Below are 18530 nucleotides of genomic sequence, written 5' to 3' on the forward strand. Positions count from 1 at the left end.
ATTACTTTAAGTAGAATGTCATTATAACTGATAGAGATGATGGCTAAAGCTAAGTTGTAGTAAACAAGAATTACCATTGAACTTGATGGGTTTTCTGTAAGGGATGAGTGAAGTGTAACGATTGTGGAGGTTTTAACATTTAACACTATCTGCTGTTAGTCAATGTTATCATCACTATATGTCACAAACCCATGATGCTGTCTCCGTGGCTTCACAGCCCACTGGAAACACAGTAAGTGAGAAAGAAAATAGACCCTTTCATAGGAAGAAAAAGAGGATTCTCTGTTTAACAGATTTGGGCCCAGGTTAGGTTAAGAAAATCCTCCATTGCTGCTGGTGTCTAGCTGAGGCTAAAGAGAACAAAGGTCTGTGATCCCGGCCTGTTGGCTCTTATTATGTGTGTACATCAGGGACAGGTTCTCAGCGCTGCATGAGCAGGGCCCCTTCAACAATATATGATTTCTCTATATTGTTACTGGGATCTTTCATTCCTTTCTTTTACGAAATAAAGAAGCGACAGATGCCAAGACCTGTGCTTTGGTTGATTTTTCACTGAACTTTGACTAATTTGAGTCCATTAGATCCTTACTGACAATCGCACCACAGTCAGGAGCAAGCTTTCGTTCTCACTCATCCCAGCTCATGGTCCTCGGCTCTCTCAGGCAGCTCTGTTCAAAGGAAACCCAAACCCAGACGAGGAACAATTAAGATTTCCATCTGGAATAATGTCACTCTGACCATGTGGCCAGCCTGCCGCTGTTATCAGCATTGCCATCATTTACTCACAGCTTGGTTCATGTTTATTATTCCGACATGGATTCATTACAGCTGGAATGTCTTTTCACGTCTTTCTGGTGAATTGGAGTGGTGGGGTTTATTATTATTTGAGATCTGCTCACCACCTCCTTCCTTCCCCTTTTCTCTCCTTCCTTCTTGGCTGGTATCAAGACTTAGTTCACATGTGGCTTTATTAAGTTTCATTTTGTTCTTTACTGTCATTAACTTGTTGACCTGTAATGCCTCTGATTGCTCTCTGCTCTGCTACCTTGGAGTTAAACCAGTCAGCAGCTGCTCGTAACTGCAGTGGTACACATAAAGGTTTAAATCAATAGGACACATAAATGTGTTCAAGTAAGAATGAAGGAGAGCTCAATCAGAGGCATTGCGATGAAATTCCTTCCTTACTTCCCTCCTTCCTACCTTCCTTCTTTCCTTTCTTCCTACTGGATGTTTAATTTTCATAATTACCAACTTGACCATATGATAGCTATGTTAAAATCTTCTAAAGACTACATTATCATACATTATTGATGGTTGTTTTAAAGGTCGTGACATCACGTGGCCAATGACATTCACGACTTTCATCCCCTTTAAACACAGGCCTCTCCCTGTCATGATGCTTTTTTCAGTGTCTCTGGAACATCAAACTGAACACAGCAGCTCAAATAAACTGTCTTGAGTAGACAATGCCTCTTTTAAGTTTAATTCACTTTTGAATTCACTTCGGACACTCTCCTGTGAATAAGAATAACTCCTTATTCTTTATTCTGTCTTGCTGGCAACAGAAAAACTTTTCTTGTGTATGAGGACATAAATGAAACACTCACTTTAAGTGTCATGAATACATACACACTAAAACTATAGATCTGTAAACTAGAACTATAAACAACAGAAATACAAAAAGATATATTAAAGTTTAAAGCAGTTCTTTGTCACTTATTGTTGCTTATTGCAAAATTTTTGAATTTGACCATTTTCTCAAAGATCCACTCATTTGCTCTCCAGCTCTGCAACTTTGTTCCTTTTCGAGAGAAGACTCTCAGCGTGACCTGTTTATCTCTTGCTCTCACACACACACACAGACACACAACACGACTACACATGCAGAGTTCCACCTCCAGCTCAGGTTCAGTGTCAGCTCTGGTATTTCAGCTAAAGGTGAGGAGTGAAAAGATTACTGTGTGTCTGCACACACCACACAACCTGCAGTGAGCCAGGCTGTCAGCAGGCACCACTTCACAGTTACTGCATACATGCTTTATATGTGCATGTGTTTGTGTGTGTGTGAGTGAGTGAGTGTGTGAGTGTGCGTGTATGCGTGTGCGTGCGTGCATTGCGTGCGTGTGTGGGGCTGTGCAGATGGAGAGGAGGCTGAAAAGCTTTGACAGTGTGGTCATTCATTCGGAGCTGTCAGCTCTGTTCCTCCTCTGCTCTGCGGCTCTGCCAATCAGCTCGCTGGAATCTCTTCTCTTTCTCATCCTCTCATTTTTCTATTTATCTCTAACCTCTCTCTCTTTTCTTCCATTGCTATTTTAAAAAATAATCCTCCCCTCTGCTGCTGATGTCTCACAGTTTACCCTGAACTGTGTTTGTCATCTGTGATGAGCAGTCAAAGCCCCCAGCCCTCCCTCAGACCATTAATCCCGCTGCTCATGGGGCCACACCCCTCCTGATAGCATGGTGCCACTGGAGGGCCTCTCATAACATCCAGCCATCAGCACTGTAATGGTGACAGGAAGAGCACTGGTTGAGTATTAGAAGGAGGAAATGGTCTTTCTGACACATGTGTAACTCCCAGCTCCCTGAAACACTTGACCTGTACACTTGACTCCTGACGGTGGATGACACATTTGTTTCATTTATGCAGGGTTTCACATTTGCTTCCACATATTTACTGAAATATTTTTTTCCCACAAGTTTAAACAACAAAACTTGAAAAACTCAAAATGAAAATCATGGGTTCATAATAATATTATATAATATATAATAATAGTGATAACTACCCCTTTAATATCTCTGGGTGTATTAGATCATTATGGGCAATGTTACAAATCAATAATCAGGAGAGAGCAGTATTTCATTTTTACATGACTTTAGAGACAATGCAATGAGGTACCTAAGTCTGTCAGGTATTTAATTTGCTGTCTTAATTAAAAACTCAAATTATAACTGGTTATTTTATTAATATTTTCTCTATCAAATCACAATATGTTTTCATATCTTTCTTTAATATATATATATATATATATATATATATATATATATATATATATATATATATATATATATATATATATATATATATATATAACCAAATAAAAGCCACACAACACAGTCTGATCTGATAAAGGGAATCCATGAATGGGTAACACAAAAACAGATATACACATATACATAGACCTAGATACATAATGATAAATACATAAATACACAAATCACTAAAATCTCTCTAAACATTATAGAAGAGTTGATAACATGTTGCTGAGCTCATTCAGCTGTCACTGTGCTAATGGTGGTGTGGCCATCAGGAGAAAGGGGAGCAGTTGAAATATCAGAGAGGAAGAGAGAGGGAGAGAGAGAGAGAGAAAGAGAGAGGGAGGAGGAAGAGTGGGGAAGATAGTTGTGCATCTAGCAGCAGTTTATTCCACCACCACTACTCTGGTGGTGGAATAATCATGGTAAAAAAAAACTGTTTGATTAAGGTGAAAAAGTTTTGACATCTTTGAAGAAAAAGGGGTGAGTTTAGATGGAAAATGTTTTGTAAATTATCTATTATCTGTTTGAAAGCTAGGGCTATAACAATGTGGAAAAAGATTTTTTAATATCAAGGATATTTAATACTACCCTCAAAATAAGATGAGGTATGAGAACAGATTTTGGATGCAGTGGAGCAGGGTGGTCAATGAGTCCTCGCCTCTGTCTTTGTGGTAAATTAGTCGTGAAAACAGAAAAATAGAGTCTGCTCTTCACCTCCTGTCTGTTAGACATGATGTGAGTGTCCTCAACTGTCTCTTAAAGTTAATAAGGATTATTTAATTATTTCTTGTATTTAATTTGTCCTCCATTATGCTTGGGAACAAAATTTTGATGGGAACAGAAGTTAACAAGGTGTGTTCAATAGTGATCTCTAGAGCAGAGCACCTCTACATTCTGATTGGTTGCTGCCAAATTGTTACCAGAGTGTAAAGTTGCATTCGACCGCTCTGTACTCAGTTAAATTACTCTGCACTTTTGTGACCTGCGGTGTCAGTCTCATATGTTCCAGGTGTGGCTGTAGCTTAAAGTTGATCACAAATAATCCTACATTTCCAGCACATCACTGTCTGCTCGGTTCCATTCATGGTGCTCTCTAGAGTTGTCACATCTTCAAGTATCTCTTAATTATCTGATTATCTCAAAACATATGCAGGGACATCTGTCCGTATTCACAAAGCATTTTTTCTTACCACTAAGAGTATTCCTCAGTCTTACTAAAAGTATCTAACTAAACGTTTTCTCCTAAATCCTCTTCACAAAGCTGCTGCGACTCTGTTCCTGTGGCTGATGTAAGATAAAATACTTTATGAATACAGGCCCAGATTTTTAGATTTATGGTCCACAGTAGATGTTTGGTCATGTTTGGTTACGAAAAAAAAAAAGACTGTAGAAAGAGAAGTAGGCCTGTGTTCTCCAGTGGTGGACTGGGTGTTCAAAATAGACCCTGTATATTTAGACATGATGAGATCAAAGCCTTTCATCCCACTCTTTCAGCAGGTCTAGGTTCTATATTAATAGAGTGAAAGTATCAAAGCCTCAGTCCACAGAGAAATGCACACAGCCTGTATTCAGAAACTGAGCCTTAAAACCAGCCGTCAGGACTTCTGCAACTTTGTGATGTCACAACTAAACAGTCACCGCTCTCAGCCACGCCCCAAGCATGGCCAACCTGGACTCACTATCCAACCTTGCAGGATTTGGTTTCTCTGACTGTTTACCTTGACATGCATGGATGAGACAGGACGACACAGCTGTACGGGTCATTGTAAGCTGACTTAAAGAAATAGCAAATCTTAAATCAGCATATTTCTTTTATCAGTGTGAAAAAAATACAAAGTGCTGTTAATGCATACATATTGTTTTTTGATAATGATAACATTTAATAATACATTTTTTGAATTGATGAAATTTGCCTTGTGTCTCAGTGTATGAGACCACACAATGTAGGAGATACACAGATGAGCCGTGCATAAGCCAGTCCCTAACCACAAGAAAACCACTGGGTTGTCTAAGTGGTGGCACAGAGATGTCACGTAGTTTGGTCTGAGTATCAGGGTAGGATATCAGGCCACTGATTCCCCATTTTAAAGCGTGTTACACAGTAGAACAGGACAGAGAACCAACTCAGGATGAGTGGGGCAAAGTGAGCTGAGCTATGGCTGTAGATTTAAAATCACTCACTCTCTAGTGATACCGTCCCTGGGTATCTTGCATAAGGCTACATCTTATATGACCAAAGATCAGGGTACCTTAAAGCAGCAAAAATGAATGAATAAATAAAGAAAATATCAGCATTGGGCCTGACCTTGACAATGTTTGAGAACCTCTGCTTGAGTATTTGTGGTCAGTTGCTGAGGCTGAATTAATTGTGTCTTCCATCCTTCTTAATGTGAAGAAACTCCAGCTGATTTGTGACCTGCTGAACTGGAGTTCCACTGCCAGTGGCTCTAACACATAGTCCATCCCTCACTGTTTACCAGCTGCCTCTGGTACGATATGTTGTCCATTGGGAGGGGGGTTGCCCTCCTGGTATTATTATCCTTGTACTGGCTCCTCTATGAAGTAAGCCAGTGATCCAGCGTGAACCAGCCGCTGCAGGGTGCTGGCAGGGTGAAGGCTGTCCTGATACTGTCCTTCCATTCGTGTGTAAACTCAATTAGGAAACCTGCTCTATGCCACGCTGCATGGCTGCGACCTCACAGCAGGGCAACCTGACTTTCTTACTGTCTGTGTGTGTGTGTGTGTGTGTGTGTGTGTGTGTGTGTGTGTGTGTGTGTGTGTGTGTGTGTGTGTGTGTGTGTGTGTGTGTGTGTGTGTGTGGCCTAGTATGGACATAGTTCTCTACTCGGATGACAAATCAGGCCCCTTTCACACATGACTTTGTATTTTCAGTGTCTACACACTCTACTATTCATACTGACCTTGATTAGAGCAGTGTATGAGAACAAACAGCTGTCAGAGCAACAGCACAAACTCTCTTACACAGTGGGTTGTCAGCTACTGAAATAAACTGGAAGTGAGAGATGAATTATTTCCTGTCTTCTGCATAAAGAGAGGAGACACAAGCCACAGTCTGAACACAGTCACTCTGGTCAAAAAGACTCACTCTCATGTTGTGTTCATGCTTGACCCACAGGTTAAATGGCAGCTCCACTGTACTTTTTGATTTATTGTATGTGATCAGGATGTATAGTAATTTGATTATATTCCCTAGTGTTATGATGTCTTTAACTCACTGTGACAGAAAGTGACAAGGTGTATAGTGGAAACAGCTCCACTTGATTTGAATTACTGAGCCTTAATTCAATTTACTTAAAGGACAGATCCACATTTTTCTAAGTCTTCCTTAAAACATACTCTCATGTCCATATGTACATTGAGACCAAGCTTTTCCCTCTGTTTATAAAAGATCCCTTTCTAATGTGTTTCCCATGTAAGTGATGGAGGGCAAAATCCACAGTACACCTCTGCTACAATGTATTAAAAATATCTATAAGTGCATATGAAACTTCATCATTGTTTGACAAATCAAGTGATTAACTTCTCAATTTACAGCCTTTTAAATGCAAAGATCCTTCCACTGCAAATAACAAGGAGACACTGTCCGTCAAGACAAGAAGGGAGTTTTATACAAAAAAGAAGAAACCAACTTGACTGATTCAAACTGCAGAAGCCTCAGATAAGCTTCAAAAAAACACTGGAAAACATTTTTGCTCAAAACAAGGACTGTAGATTTTATCACCCATCACTACACATTGGTGGGGCTTCAGGAAGGGATTGCTTAATAAAAATCATAATCATAGTAAAATCTCAATACATGATGATTTTATGTTTTAGAAATCTTGAAAATTGTATACAGGAGATTTTTAATATTTGGTTTTTGTCACTATAAAAATGAGGGGCCTATTCAATTTGTCACCTCTGTTTGTAGGAAGAAAAGGCATGATTAGACAGTGAGGACAGTGAGATATATAACAAGCCAAATCAGCCTGACCCAAGAGTAGTTTCACACTAGCAACTTCTAAATAAGACGAGAGAATAAGAGGTGGTTCAGGGACTGTCTATGAAGAGGTACTGCTCAGTCTGGAGGAAATGGCTGCATCTGGCTGCTCTGAGACATGCACAACCTCAGGAGGATTTATGGAGCGTCTTCCTAAGGGGCTCTGCCTTCTTATTGCCTCTGAACTCCTCAACTGCTCCCTTCACAGCAAGAATGGAAGTGTCACAGGATGCTGGTAGCAGTGTGAAAAAAACACCGTCTGTCCATCCATCCATCCATCCATCCATCCATCCATCATGTAAGAAGGCATGTTTCTGAACCTTCATTTAGTATCAGCATTAGAAAAGGAAGCATTTGTTTTTACTCTTTTTAGTCTCAAACCAAACATATGAAAAAAGTTAACAATCAAGCTGTGGGTAGCAATGGGTAGAATGGTGAAAGAGAATTTTGAGAATGGGGAAAAAAGAACTCTGACATAGACAGAAAGAAGGGCATAAGTAAAAAAGAAAAAAAATAGGAAAAAGAAAGCAACAATCTAGGAAGGAAGGGACAAAAGAAGGAGAAAGGAAATAAACAATGAAGGAGAGAAACAAGGAAGTTGTTCAGGATACAAAGATGGGAGAAAGGAAGCCTTGAGCAAAGAGAGCATACTACTAGATAAGAAGGGAAACATGACAGGAAAAATGAAAGTAAGATGACAAATGAGAGTGAAAGAGAATGAGAGAAAGAAAGGGATGAAATGAAGAGGTAAAGAGGGATCAAGTAAAGACAACAAGGAAACAAGAGGGATGAAGGGAACTAATGAAGAAAACAATGAAGGAAGTGCAAAGGCAGGAAGGAGGTATAACTGTAAACTTGTATTTTTGAACTGTTACTGCAGTGCCACCATTACATTAGCTGCCACAACTGGGCACCTGCTAATTGTGTGAGGTTCCAAGAGTTTAGGCAGAGTAAATGTCATATTCACATTGCCTATTCCAAATATTTTGCAACCTGTCCAAGAGCTGTAAGGTGACATCCATGTTGGCCCTCAGTCCCTCGCTTGCTCCAATGAGGTAGAGCCACAACCATATCAATCAGTGATTGCTTTCATTTTTAGACGGTAATTCTTCCTCTCAGCTGTGAGTTCTTTTTTTTATCTGGAGCATCAGAAACTTTGCTTCCTAGGTTTTTACACCACAGACTCCTCCATGCTCCTGCTGCTGCAGCTGTTCCATCTTCGTGGCTTCCTCTCACCCCATGTTCTGTTGTCTATATGCACACTGTAAACATATGTGGAGGGTCAACATTGTTTCCATGACTTTGATGTGTCCCCTGAGCAACACAGTATAACATGCTGAAGGCTCTTACCCATGTATTGAAACTCCAGAAAGTTGTACTGTGTTGCAAGGGGGCCACATATAATAGAGGAGAAATCATTTATTTTGATTAAGCTCCCACATATGTTTACAATGCAATATGACAACAACCCTCTTCAGCTCTAGCAAACTTGCTGGTTGATGAAAAACACATTGTTATTGGTGCGCAGCGTGGCAACACCAGATTTAAAACTCTGATGTACTGCAGAATACAGAGTTTCACCTGGAGCTGTTTGGGTTAATCAGCATTGTGTGAACTCCTTTGGCGATAACTTTCTCTTCATCCATGTTTTCACACACTCCTGCAGTGAGAGCTCAGCTCTACTTTTGATCATCGTATTCTCCCGCTGTGTCTCCATGCTGAAATACACATTTAATAATGCAGGAGGCCAAAATCAGCCCCCATGTCCTCTTTAGATATGATCTTGTTAAGTGTTAAACATTGAAATAAAATGGTACCATACAGTGGCCCAAAGAGCTTGACACACTGCAACTTAAGGAAATAGACAAAACACAAACAAATTCAGAAAACATCAGTTTGACAACACATTGTGCTACAAATACACACAACACAACCAAATGGAATTAAGGCAAATAACATAGATTTGTGGCTATTAATCACCAGTGAGCTCCATGGAAAGCTGGACCAAATTACACTGAGGCCACATGTAAACATTTTCTTGTAACATTCATGCTTGTTTATTAACCATTCTTCTTCTATCTAACTTTTTATTCCGTTTTTTTCACAAGGGCTCAGCTAGAGAGCCGTGATACATGTGGTGGTTTTACAGTGGGACACTCCCAGACCCCCCCGGACCGTGGGTCCATAAAGGTGGATATTGGGATTGGGCAGTGGTTTTTTATATTTTTATTGCCCTTATTTAAATGTTTCAAAATTGCATGTTTTCTGAAAAAGAAATATTATTTCTACCCACTACTTATTTAATTTGGTGACTTTGTCCTCGGAGGTTGTGAAATGAAGCTTGCTGAGAAATCTTCATCTGGCCAATGAGCTCGCTCCCTGTCGTTTCTCATGACTTGCTTGAGTGGACGTCAATTTTTTTTTTTTTTTTAGTAAGATGTCAGTTCTTCAGTAAATGGACGGTCCAGGTACCAACGTAATGTTGAACAAGTTCAGACAAACGCTGCGCTCAGGAGAAGGAGGACAGAAGCGAACAGGAGCAGTAGATGCGGTTTTAACGCTAGCCCTGCCAGAGGCTAACGCTAGTCCTGCCAGAGGCTAACGCTAGCCCTGCCAGAGGCTAACGCTAGCCCTGCCAGAGGCTAACGCTAGCCCTGCCAGAGGCTAACGCTAGTCCTGCCAGAGGCTAACGCTAGTCCTGCCAGAGGCTAACGCTAGCCCTGCCAGAGGCTAACGCTAGTCCTGCCAGAGGCTAACGCTAGTCCTGCCAGAGGCTAACGCTAGCCCTGCCAGAGGCTAACGCTAGCCCTGCCAGAGGCTAACGCTAGCCCTGCCAGAGGCTAACGCTAGCCCTGCCAGAGGCTAACGCTAGTCCTGCCAGAGGCTAACGCTAGCCCTGCCAGAGGCTAACGCTAGCCCTGCCAGAGGCTAACGCTAGTCCTGCCAGAGGCTAACGCTAGCCCTGCCAGAGGCTAACGCTAGCCCTGCCAGAGGCTAACGCTAGTCGGAGTCGCTACACTCTCAACAGAGAAGAGCAGAGCAGGATGGAGCAGTGTTGTTAATGACTTCGCTGGGTGAAGGCCGAGAATGAACTTCCATTAGGTGAGGACATGTTTTTTTATTCTTGCTGAGAGGAACCAGAGGTTTAAATCTATAGTAATGTCATGGTAATGCGCAGCTACTCTGTGTGTGATCACATGTGGCCGCTGTGTCGTTGATGATGAATGATTCCACAAATACAAGTGATTGTGTGATGGGCGTCCATTCACACTGTGTCGTTTTTCATGAGTAGATTCATTTGTTCCGTGCTTAGCTTTCTGTCGATGTGTTCGTGTTGTCTGGGTGAAGCTATTTCAGATTTTTGACGTTGGAGGAATCAGGCAGTGGTGGTTTGAGTCCAGGGCCGGCTGTTAGATTAGAGTTGATGAATTTGCACAAATATATAAAATATTTAAATGATATAAAACAATATTTTTTTATATAAATCAATATTTTTTTGACTGATTTGGATCATTCTCACACTCTCATTGTCCTTGTCTCAGGCAGCAGCTGTGTTCCACAACCAAAGCTCTGTGGAGGGAAGCTCTGATAAACCCACTGTCCACTGCTCAGCGGCAAACAGCACACAGCCACAGTCCGAGAGCAGCTGGAGAGTTAAAAACTCTTTGATTCATCAGTGGACACAAACACTGCTCTGCATGAATGTGAATGTTGCTCTGTGTGCTGCATGTAGAAATAGGCTGATTAGCCTATATGTACATTTTGTGTTTACAACCTGTTCTACTGCCTGTAAGTGGCCAGAAATCAGTAATTGCAGTTTTAAAGAGACACTTAATCGTAGCAATAAAAAAAAAAAAAAAAAAAGCTCTCTGCTGGAAGCATTAAGAGATTTGGGAAATGGCAAGGCTTCCCTGAGCTTTACATTGCTACTCCCAAACACCACTTGCACTGACCACTACAGGGTAACAGACTCCAGGCTGACAAACAGTGATGTATTTTTTGTAGTATCATGTTGATAGTGTTGCATAGTGAACTATTTGCTGTTTTTTTTATACTTATACAGCCTGATGTGGCAAAATTGTACTGAGTGGTGGTTGTGACAGCAAAGCAAATTTGAATGAGAGAGAGAGAGAGAGAGAGAGAGGGTGATGAAAGTGTGTCAGTTCTCAGACACTCCCCAGGGAAACACATGCTAGTGGCCCTTCTGCTGTGTCTGTCTCTAAGAGTCTCTCTCGAAAACCCAGGAGGACACTCGGAAAAAAACACAGTACAAAGAGTAGAAAATATTCAAGTGGAGCCGAATTTATGAAGAATCAGCACAGTCACATCTGAGCACAACTTTTCTGTCATGTGACTTGAGGAGGAGAATAAACTGGTCACAGAGCTGGATCCACATCTGTGTGAGAGGGGGAGCCGGCATGGCGGGAAAGGACACACACACTGCTGTTACACATCAGGCCTCTGAGTCTGTGGAACTCATGCTTTCTAAAATCACACACTGGGGCAGCATTGTGTCGCTGTTGTTTGGTCCAGTTTAAACAAACAAAGGTGGGATAACACAACACTTCTTAACGACATTATAGAGGGATCTGTGTGTAAAAGAGGCCATGATAATGATTCACTGAAAGTGTTTGTGTGTGTGTGTTTTGTCAGTGTGCAGGGAGTCAGCCTGAGGGTGCAGTGTTCCTGCCAGAGTTCGCCCTCTCACCGCAGGGCAGTTTCATGGAGGATGCCACAGAGGATCAGTTTCTAACCTACAGATACGATGACCAGGTCAGTCACTCGCTCTTCACTGTTGCTTCACCACCAGGAGTTCACCATTCCGTTTAGATTCTTGGGCTCAGGAGTCTGTTCAAAAACGACGGTAACAGGTCCGATGTTATATGAAGGTATATATTCCAGAGACTGTACATATGATGGTCAGAGGTGTAGCGTTTTTACTTAAGTACTGGAAACTTTTAAAGTGGAATATTTTCTTGCTTGTTACTCAATGCATGATTGACGTTTGGAAGGCACGTTAAATGTTAAAATGACAATGTGACCGCTTCATTTGTTTTATCAGCTCTCTCTTGACATAAGCTGTAGTGATGATCAGATCTTTAAGCTCTTAAGATTGTTTATAAAGCTGCAGATAACACAGGTCTGATCGAGCTCCTCCTTCCCTCCGAGGTTATAAAATCCAAAATGAGCCCAAACGCTGCCTTCAGTGAAAACGGGGCAGGTTGCATTATTTTTTCCTTCACGCTCTCCTTTGCTCACACTGCACTTTCTTCTTGCTTACTCCAAGGAAGAGTATCTGGGCAGAAACCGACATGGCACCATCTATGGGATTGGCAAGTTAAACTTAAATCAGGAAAAAAGTAAAACCAGTGCTGTTACAAGACAAGACAAGATTTTTTTGTGGAATTTATAAATTGATTTGAACTGGTAGAGATAGAATTGTGATTCTAATGTGAATCAATTGTATTCACCACAAGAAGATCACTGTCCACGGTCAGCTGCTACTCGCAGCACCTGGTGTTGGATTAGAGGCTACCCATGAAAAGGTGGAGGACTGCAGCAGACTGTAAGAGCTGGATGTGCTAACTAATGCATACTCCCAATTACTACTCCTTGGCAGTGCCCTGCATGTGCATTTATGTGTCAGCGGCCCTGCCTCTTGTGTTTTTCCTACCAAGATTCTTAATAGTTCTCTGTCACTTTGCAGTTCACTGTCTGTCCTACATTCGGTGTTGGACGCCAGCTAGCAAATCAGCTAGGTAGCACTAGCACTGAGGGGGGTTCCAGCCATCCCCAGCTAAAAAATACAGTTTAATCCCATTGTATCATAATCTAAAGAGGATCTGAAGTGTTCTTGTGATTCATTCATTCAGCTGACACACTGTACTGTAGGCTGCAGAGAATATCTACTTCTTTCCTTCAGCACATTTATAATCCCCTCCTCCTCCACTGACACTGTGTTTACACAGAAGGTGATGTATGAGTGGCACAGGAGCAGAGCAGCGGCAGCTTAGTGCTATGTCTACACAGGAGGTGTTCGGGCTCAGTGATGAGTTCTAGGTCTCTCAATCGAAACAGTAACAAAAAACAGCATTGGGTGATGTCATGAAATAGCATGGGATCATGGGATTTGTTGTCATTGCCATCAGCTTCTCCTGGTTTGGATTCCCTCAGTGTCAGTGGACCTGGAGCTGAATTCTCCACTGAGGTCTCCTCCTCTCCATAACAAACAGAGCAGCTGATTAGAACCAGTAAAAACACTGAATAAAGTAGTTTCACATTTAAAGTCAAGTTTCACCAACACTGTATGGCAGACACGAGAAGTCACGTTAAAATACAGCGATCCACCAATGTAGTTCAGCACAGACAGGACGTCTCTGATTGGCTGGAGCTGAGCTGTCTAACATTTCCTCAGCTTGTTTCTCTGATAACTTCAGATCCAGACGTCTGACGATTAGAATCCTTCATCTGGTTCAAACACAGAGCTGAAAACCAGCAAGATGGAAAAAGAGGATCTGAAACATGTGACTTTAAACTGGATCAAAGTCAAATTTGATGCTACTGTCAGACAAACACAACACTGATACATGCATGCAGGGGATATGTGTTACCATAATTAAGACCACAAGTTTCTCTGGTTGAGAATTGACAGAAAATTATGACTGGAGCCATGAAGAAAGTCAGGTGGTGTTGACATAGAGCAGGGTTATTCAGTTAAACTTCAAAGAGGTCCATCTAGACAAAACTTCCCCAAGAAAAGGTCCAGAACGTTAATAATTATGCTCTTTTCTCATTTCAAGGAAAATAAGGGCTTCTAGTAGTAACTGTATAAAATACAGTGTAGCTTAATTTTCCTTTTTCCTCTGTTTTTGTTCCCTGTTTTACACATCTCTTTCCCTCTTTTATACCACTCCCCCACTTTTCCCACTTCCTTTGCCAACTCTCGTCTCTCTCCTGTGTATAGCTCACTCACTGACTGGATTCACCATGATTTGCTGAGTAGCATCATGTGACCAGTGTTGTAAATACTAGAAAAGCTGCTCTTGTTACAATAGAAATGCTCATTCAAAATAAAGTTATTCTCTATAATTTCTAGGTTACAGGTCTGGATCCATATAGGACGGTGTCTGGGTCGGACTCCACCACTATATTTTTGTTATTGTGAACAAATACCATGAAAAGACCATCTGTAAGTACTGTCTGACGTCCCTACCCTGTCTTTGGTTCTCCCGTCAGTTCCAACTGAGGGTGTAAATGGTTGAAAATAGCCTTTGTGATAAAAAAAGGTTAGTAAGGTTCAGTAATTTCCTACAATTGTACTGTCGTTTTAAGTAACGTTACTCAAACAGAAAGTTATAGAGCATCTGTTGGGGACAAATTTTTCTGGCAGATGAATACAAACTTACACTGGTGAGTATTACTGGCAGCAGGACAGTGGGACTGAGTCAAACTGTCCACTGCAATAGTGGAGCTCTAACCAGTTTATGGGTGATCTTTACTACTTTGTTGCTGCATTGCACTGATGATTACAAATGCAAGCCACTGTCTGATGTGTTCCTAGTTAAATACCCACATTTTTTAATGCACACTTTAAAAATGCTAAGTCAAATCGCCAGGTCGCCAGTCTATCACACAGCTGACACAACCATTCACATTCACACCTATGGGCAATTTAGAGTTGCCAGTTTAGGTAAACCTAACCTGCATATCTTTGCGCTGTGGGAGGAAGCTGGACAGGGAGAACATGCAAACTCCACACAGAAGGGCCCCAGTCGGCTGGCAGGTTCAAACCCAGAACCTTTTTACTGTGATGTGACAGTGCACAACCATGCAATTTAAAGGTTGATCACAAAACCTTGCATGCCTGTTGTTTCAACTTAGTAGGTAAACTGGGATTCTGGTTTGTATTGTAAGGACTATGCTTTGGCACTATGAGTAGTTTTGCATTCCTACATGAGTTCTGTGTGCTTTGATGAGGAGAGTGAGGTAATTTTCTACTGTGCAGTTTAAAAAACTGCTTAAAGATGCAGGTTGCTTTGCAAGTGTTTCTCTACTTGTCATGCCACACAGAGAATGAATCCTCTGTTTATTGTATCAGAGGGTATTGGCTTTAGTCAAAGCCATACCAAAAGTTCTCCTTAGAATTTCTGTTATATGGAGAATTTTCTTCTTTTCTTCTTTTTTTTGATTCAATAAAGCAGTGCAGTGTAGTCAGGTGATCCATTTGGCACTGGAGTGCGGTTTATAAGGAGATCCCTGTGCACGGCCTTGGACACTCATCCACATAAATCAGGTTAAGGATTTCAGAGTACATTATGTTTTGGAAGCCTTGCAGCTGACAAATATCATACAAATGATCCCTAACGAAACACGAAAACCTTGTTTGGAAGGATTCTACTTGGATGGAAGGTCTGGAGTCTTGTGGCTGTCTGCAGTGCTCAGAGTTGTTGTACTGCTGCGGGAGCCATGCATTTAGGCTGTGGCTCCACAAATGTTGCGGATGACATTATGTTTCTGCAGGAAATATTTGAACAGTGTAAAAATAGAGCCCAGTGCATGAAACACTGCTTTCTGTAGGGCCTTTGCATTCAGAGAAGAATGAATGCCCTTCTATAAATTACATTCACTGCTTTTCTCTCTAGAGCAGATGGCCTCTTTTGAAACATTTAACAGGGCTCTTCCAGTCGCTTCATGTCTCCCAAATCATCCAAGTGTGTGTCACTGGAGTTAAAGGGATTAGTGAGCAGGGACACAGCCACATACAAGAAATCTCTAAGAACATTTGGCTTTAGTGGAATGTTTTGGCATTGTTTTGGATTTGTGAATGTTGCTGCATTAGATAGACTAATCAAGCACTTTATTAGGAATACCATGCTAATGCAGGGTAGGGCCTCTTTAAACGGCCTCAGTTCTTCATGTCATGGATCCACCAGATGTTGGAAACGTTCTTCTGAGACTCTGCTCCATGTTGACATGACTGCATTACATAATTTCTGCAGATTTGTCAGCTGTACATTCATGCTGCAAATCTCCCTCTAGCACATCCTAAAGCAGTGTTTTCAGAAGAAGGAGAAAGCTTTATTGTCATTGCATTGCATGGACGCCTGGATCGATCTAAATGTACCATGAACTGGCTGATGGCCCGATTACAAAGTTATGAATCGGTTCGATGTAGCTGCTATGCTGCTGAAAGCTCCGTCTACTCGGTGTCTACAGCTCTCTCTCTCTCTCTCTCTCTCTCTCTCTCTTTCCCCCATGAAACTATCACAAGACTTGTCACAGTAATGTTGAGATAGTGTTAAGATAGTACAATTTGCCACTTTCTTGTGTTCTGTTTCAGAAAACTGCACTTACTGTTTTTCCACCGAAATGAGTGGGTATATTATTATATATATTTTTGATACGTTTTTGAACGTGGGTAAGCGCGCTAAAAAAAGCAGATTGACCCCTTATCCACTGCCAGTCGAGTTTGTCTTTCTGTTTGGACTGAGGACGCACAACTGTAAGGAGTGATGTCACCTCTGCACTTAGAGCACACACACAGAGGCAGTGGAGCAACAGTGAGCTTTTAGCCTGCAAACTGGTAAAATTCCTGTTAAAGTGTCAGAGCCTCCCCATGAGATGTTTCCTTTGGTGAGTCTGTGTTTTTAAAACTTTCAGAACTGCAGCTTAATCTTTCATCCCTGATCTCAGTGTAGTTGCGAAGTTTCTGGTGTAACAGCACCTGGACAGGTAACAGGTGTGTCTACAGTGACTGTGACTCTGAAAGACATTACAGCAGGAAAAGAGAATTGAAAATTAGCAGGTTCACCCAGGTTTTGTGTTTACATCAATGCCGATTGGAGCTAATTGGTGCCGGAGCCGATAAATAGCCTACTTGTGTCTACTGCAGAGTCATTTGACCCAGGTGTGAATGCCAATCGAACCCTTTTCCCTTGCCCACAAAAGCCCGATGTTAGTGGGTCTTAGTGGGTTTTTTGACCAAAGGGTGGAAAAGGGGCTTTACTGCTGCCTTAACTTACAAAATGAGACAGGGATGTCTTCTATGAAATATATCTATTTGAAGGTAAGCAATGCCACATTTATAAGATTGAGTTATGTTAATTTATAATGTAAAATGAATGTCTACTTTAAACAAGGAACTGTATCAGATTGCATCATGTTGCACTGAATTGTATCAAATTGTATAAAATTGAATCGAATTGAATTGTATCCTACTGAATTGAATCTAACCCCATGTATCTAGATAAGTATCAGATCGTCTTGTATTGGAGAGCTGCACACCCCTACTGTACATACACACACACACACACACTCATTAACACAGTTCTACTGGATACAGGTCTGGACACTGGGGGGGGGCACTGAAGTTCACTGAACTCACTGCCATGCTCATGAAACCAGTTTGAGTTGACTTTAGCTCCATGGTTCATGGATCCACACTCTGACCCACCCATCTGCTGCCTCAGCAGAAATCCAGATCCATCAGACCAGGTCTTCACCTGTCCAGTGTTGGTGAGCCTGTCTCCACTGCAGCCTCAGGTTTCTGGTCTTGGTGACAGGAAGTGGAACCTGACGTGGTCTCTGCTGTTGTAGTCCATCCACCTCAAGGTTGGACATGTTGTTCACTCTGAAGCTTTTCTGTTCACCACAGTTGTAAAGAGTGGTTATCTGAGTGACCGTAGCCTTTCTGTCTGGATGGTTTTGAACCATTTTGAGTAACCTCTAGAGACTGATGTTGGCTGTGTGGATACATGTATGAATAAACGGGTGTACAGGTATTCCTAACAAAATGATTGGTGTGTGTTGTGGATTATTTGCAGCCCATAATCCAGGATGTTTGTTTACAATGTTTGATTCGGAGCACCAGATGGGACTAGATGCACATACATACGCCATGCATCTGTGACTCCTGACCAAGTGGCAACCTCGGGGTTGAAACATGAAGCATCAACAGTGAAGAGCTAAAAGCTGCAGTTCCTCTAATGACCACCAGAGTCTGGCTCCAGCAGTGAGTCAGTCCCCATAGACTCCCATGTTCAAATGTCCAACTTTACAGCAGAAATAAACATGTTTACAGCCTGGTACAAAAACTGTTAAGGTATCTAGAGCTAATTTCCTCCTTCATGACACCCGTATGGGGGTGAATTTTTATATACTTAAATATTATTCTTATATTTTATACTAAATAGTATGAGCTGCCTAGAGTGACAGGTGGGTGAGTGTATGCTTGCCAAACCCCACCTCTTTAAAACTGCTCTTGGGAAACCTGTGGGTGATGTCACAGAGGCTACATCCATCTTTATATGCTGTCTATGCTCCTGACACACATGGGCGTGTGACTGTTAGTGGCCAGGTTTCATCTAAACTCTCCAGCCATGAAGAACCAAGAAAACCAACTGTCTATGGAAACATAGAGCATTGACTCTAGCATGATTCATAATTTTGTTCTACTTGGTTTCATCATTTATGTAGCTTTTATTTGAATTTTTAT

At 41.6% G+C, this 18530-nt stretch overlaps 2 protein-coding genes across 8 annotated transcripts in view; both read left to right on the forward strand.

The window, feature by feature from the left end:
- The window catches only part of sh3gl3a (SH3-domain GRB2-like 3a), a 131404-nt gene that overhangs the window by 94074 nt on the left and 18800 nt on the right, over positions 1–18530 (forward strand). The window lies entirely within an intron of this gene.
- adamtsl3 (ADAMTS-like 3) overlaps positions 1–18530 on the forward strand; it is a 228076-nt gene that overhangs the window by 10448 nt on the left and 199098 nt on the right. For 4 of the 7 annotated variants that reach the window (XM_071472982.1, XM_071472984.1, XM_071472974.1 and 1 more), the window contains exon 3: positions 11690–11809. The exons of 1 other annotated variant lie outside the window; for it this stretch is intronic. In XM_071472982.1, coding sequence (XP_071329083.1) covers positions 11690–11809 — 120 coding nt within the window. Of the gene's footprint in view, positions 1–3139; positions 10139–10685; positions 11585–11689; positions 11810–18530 lie in introns of those variants that run through there. 2 more of the 7 variants (XM_071472978.1, XM_071472977.1) reach the window with 2 other exon arrangements.

This window comes from Trachinotus anak, unplaced genomic scaffold (genome assembly GCF_046630095.1).
Source record: "Trachinotus anak isolate AG129_WGS33_773 ecotype Australia unplaced genomic scaffold, CSIRO_AGI_Tana_v1 ptg000042l, whole genome shotgun sequence".
In the NCBI taxonomy this organism is placed as follows: domain Eukaryota; kingdom Metazoa; phylum Chordata; class Actinopteri; order Carangiformes; family Carangidae; genus Trachinotus; species Trachinotus anak.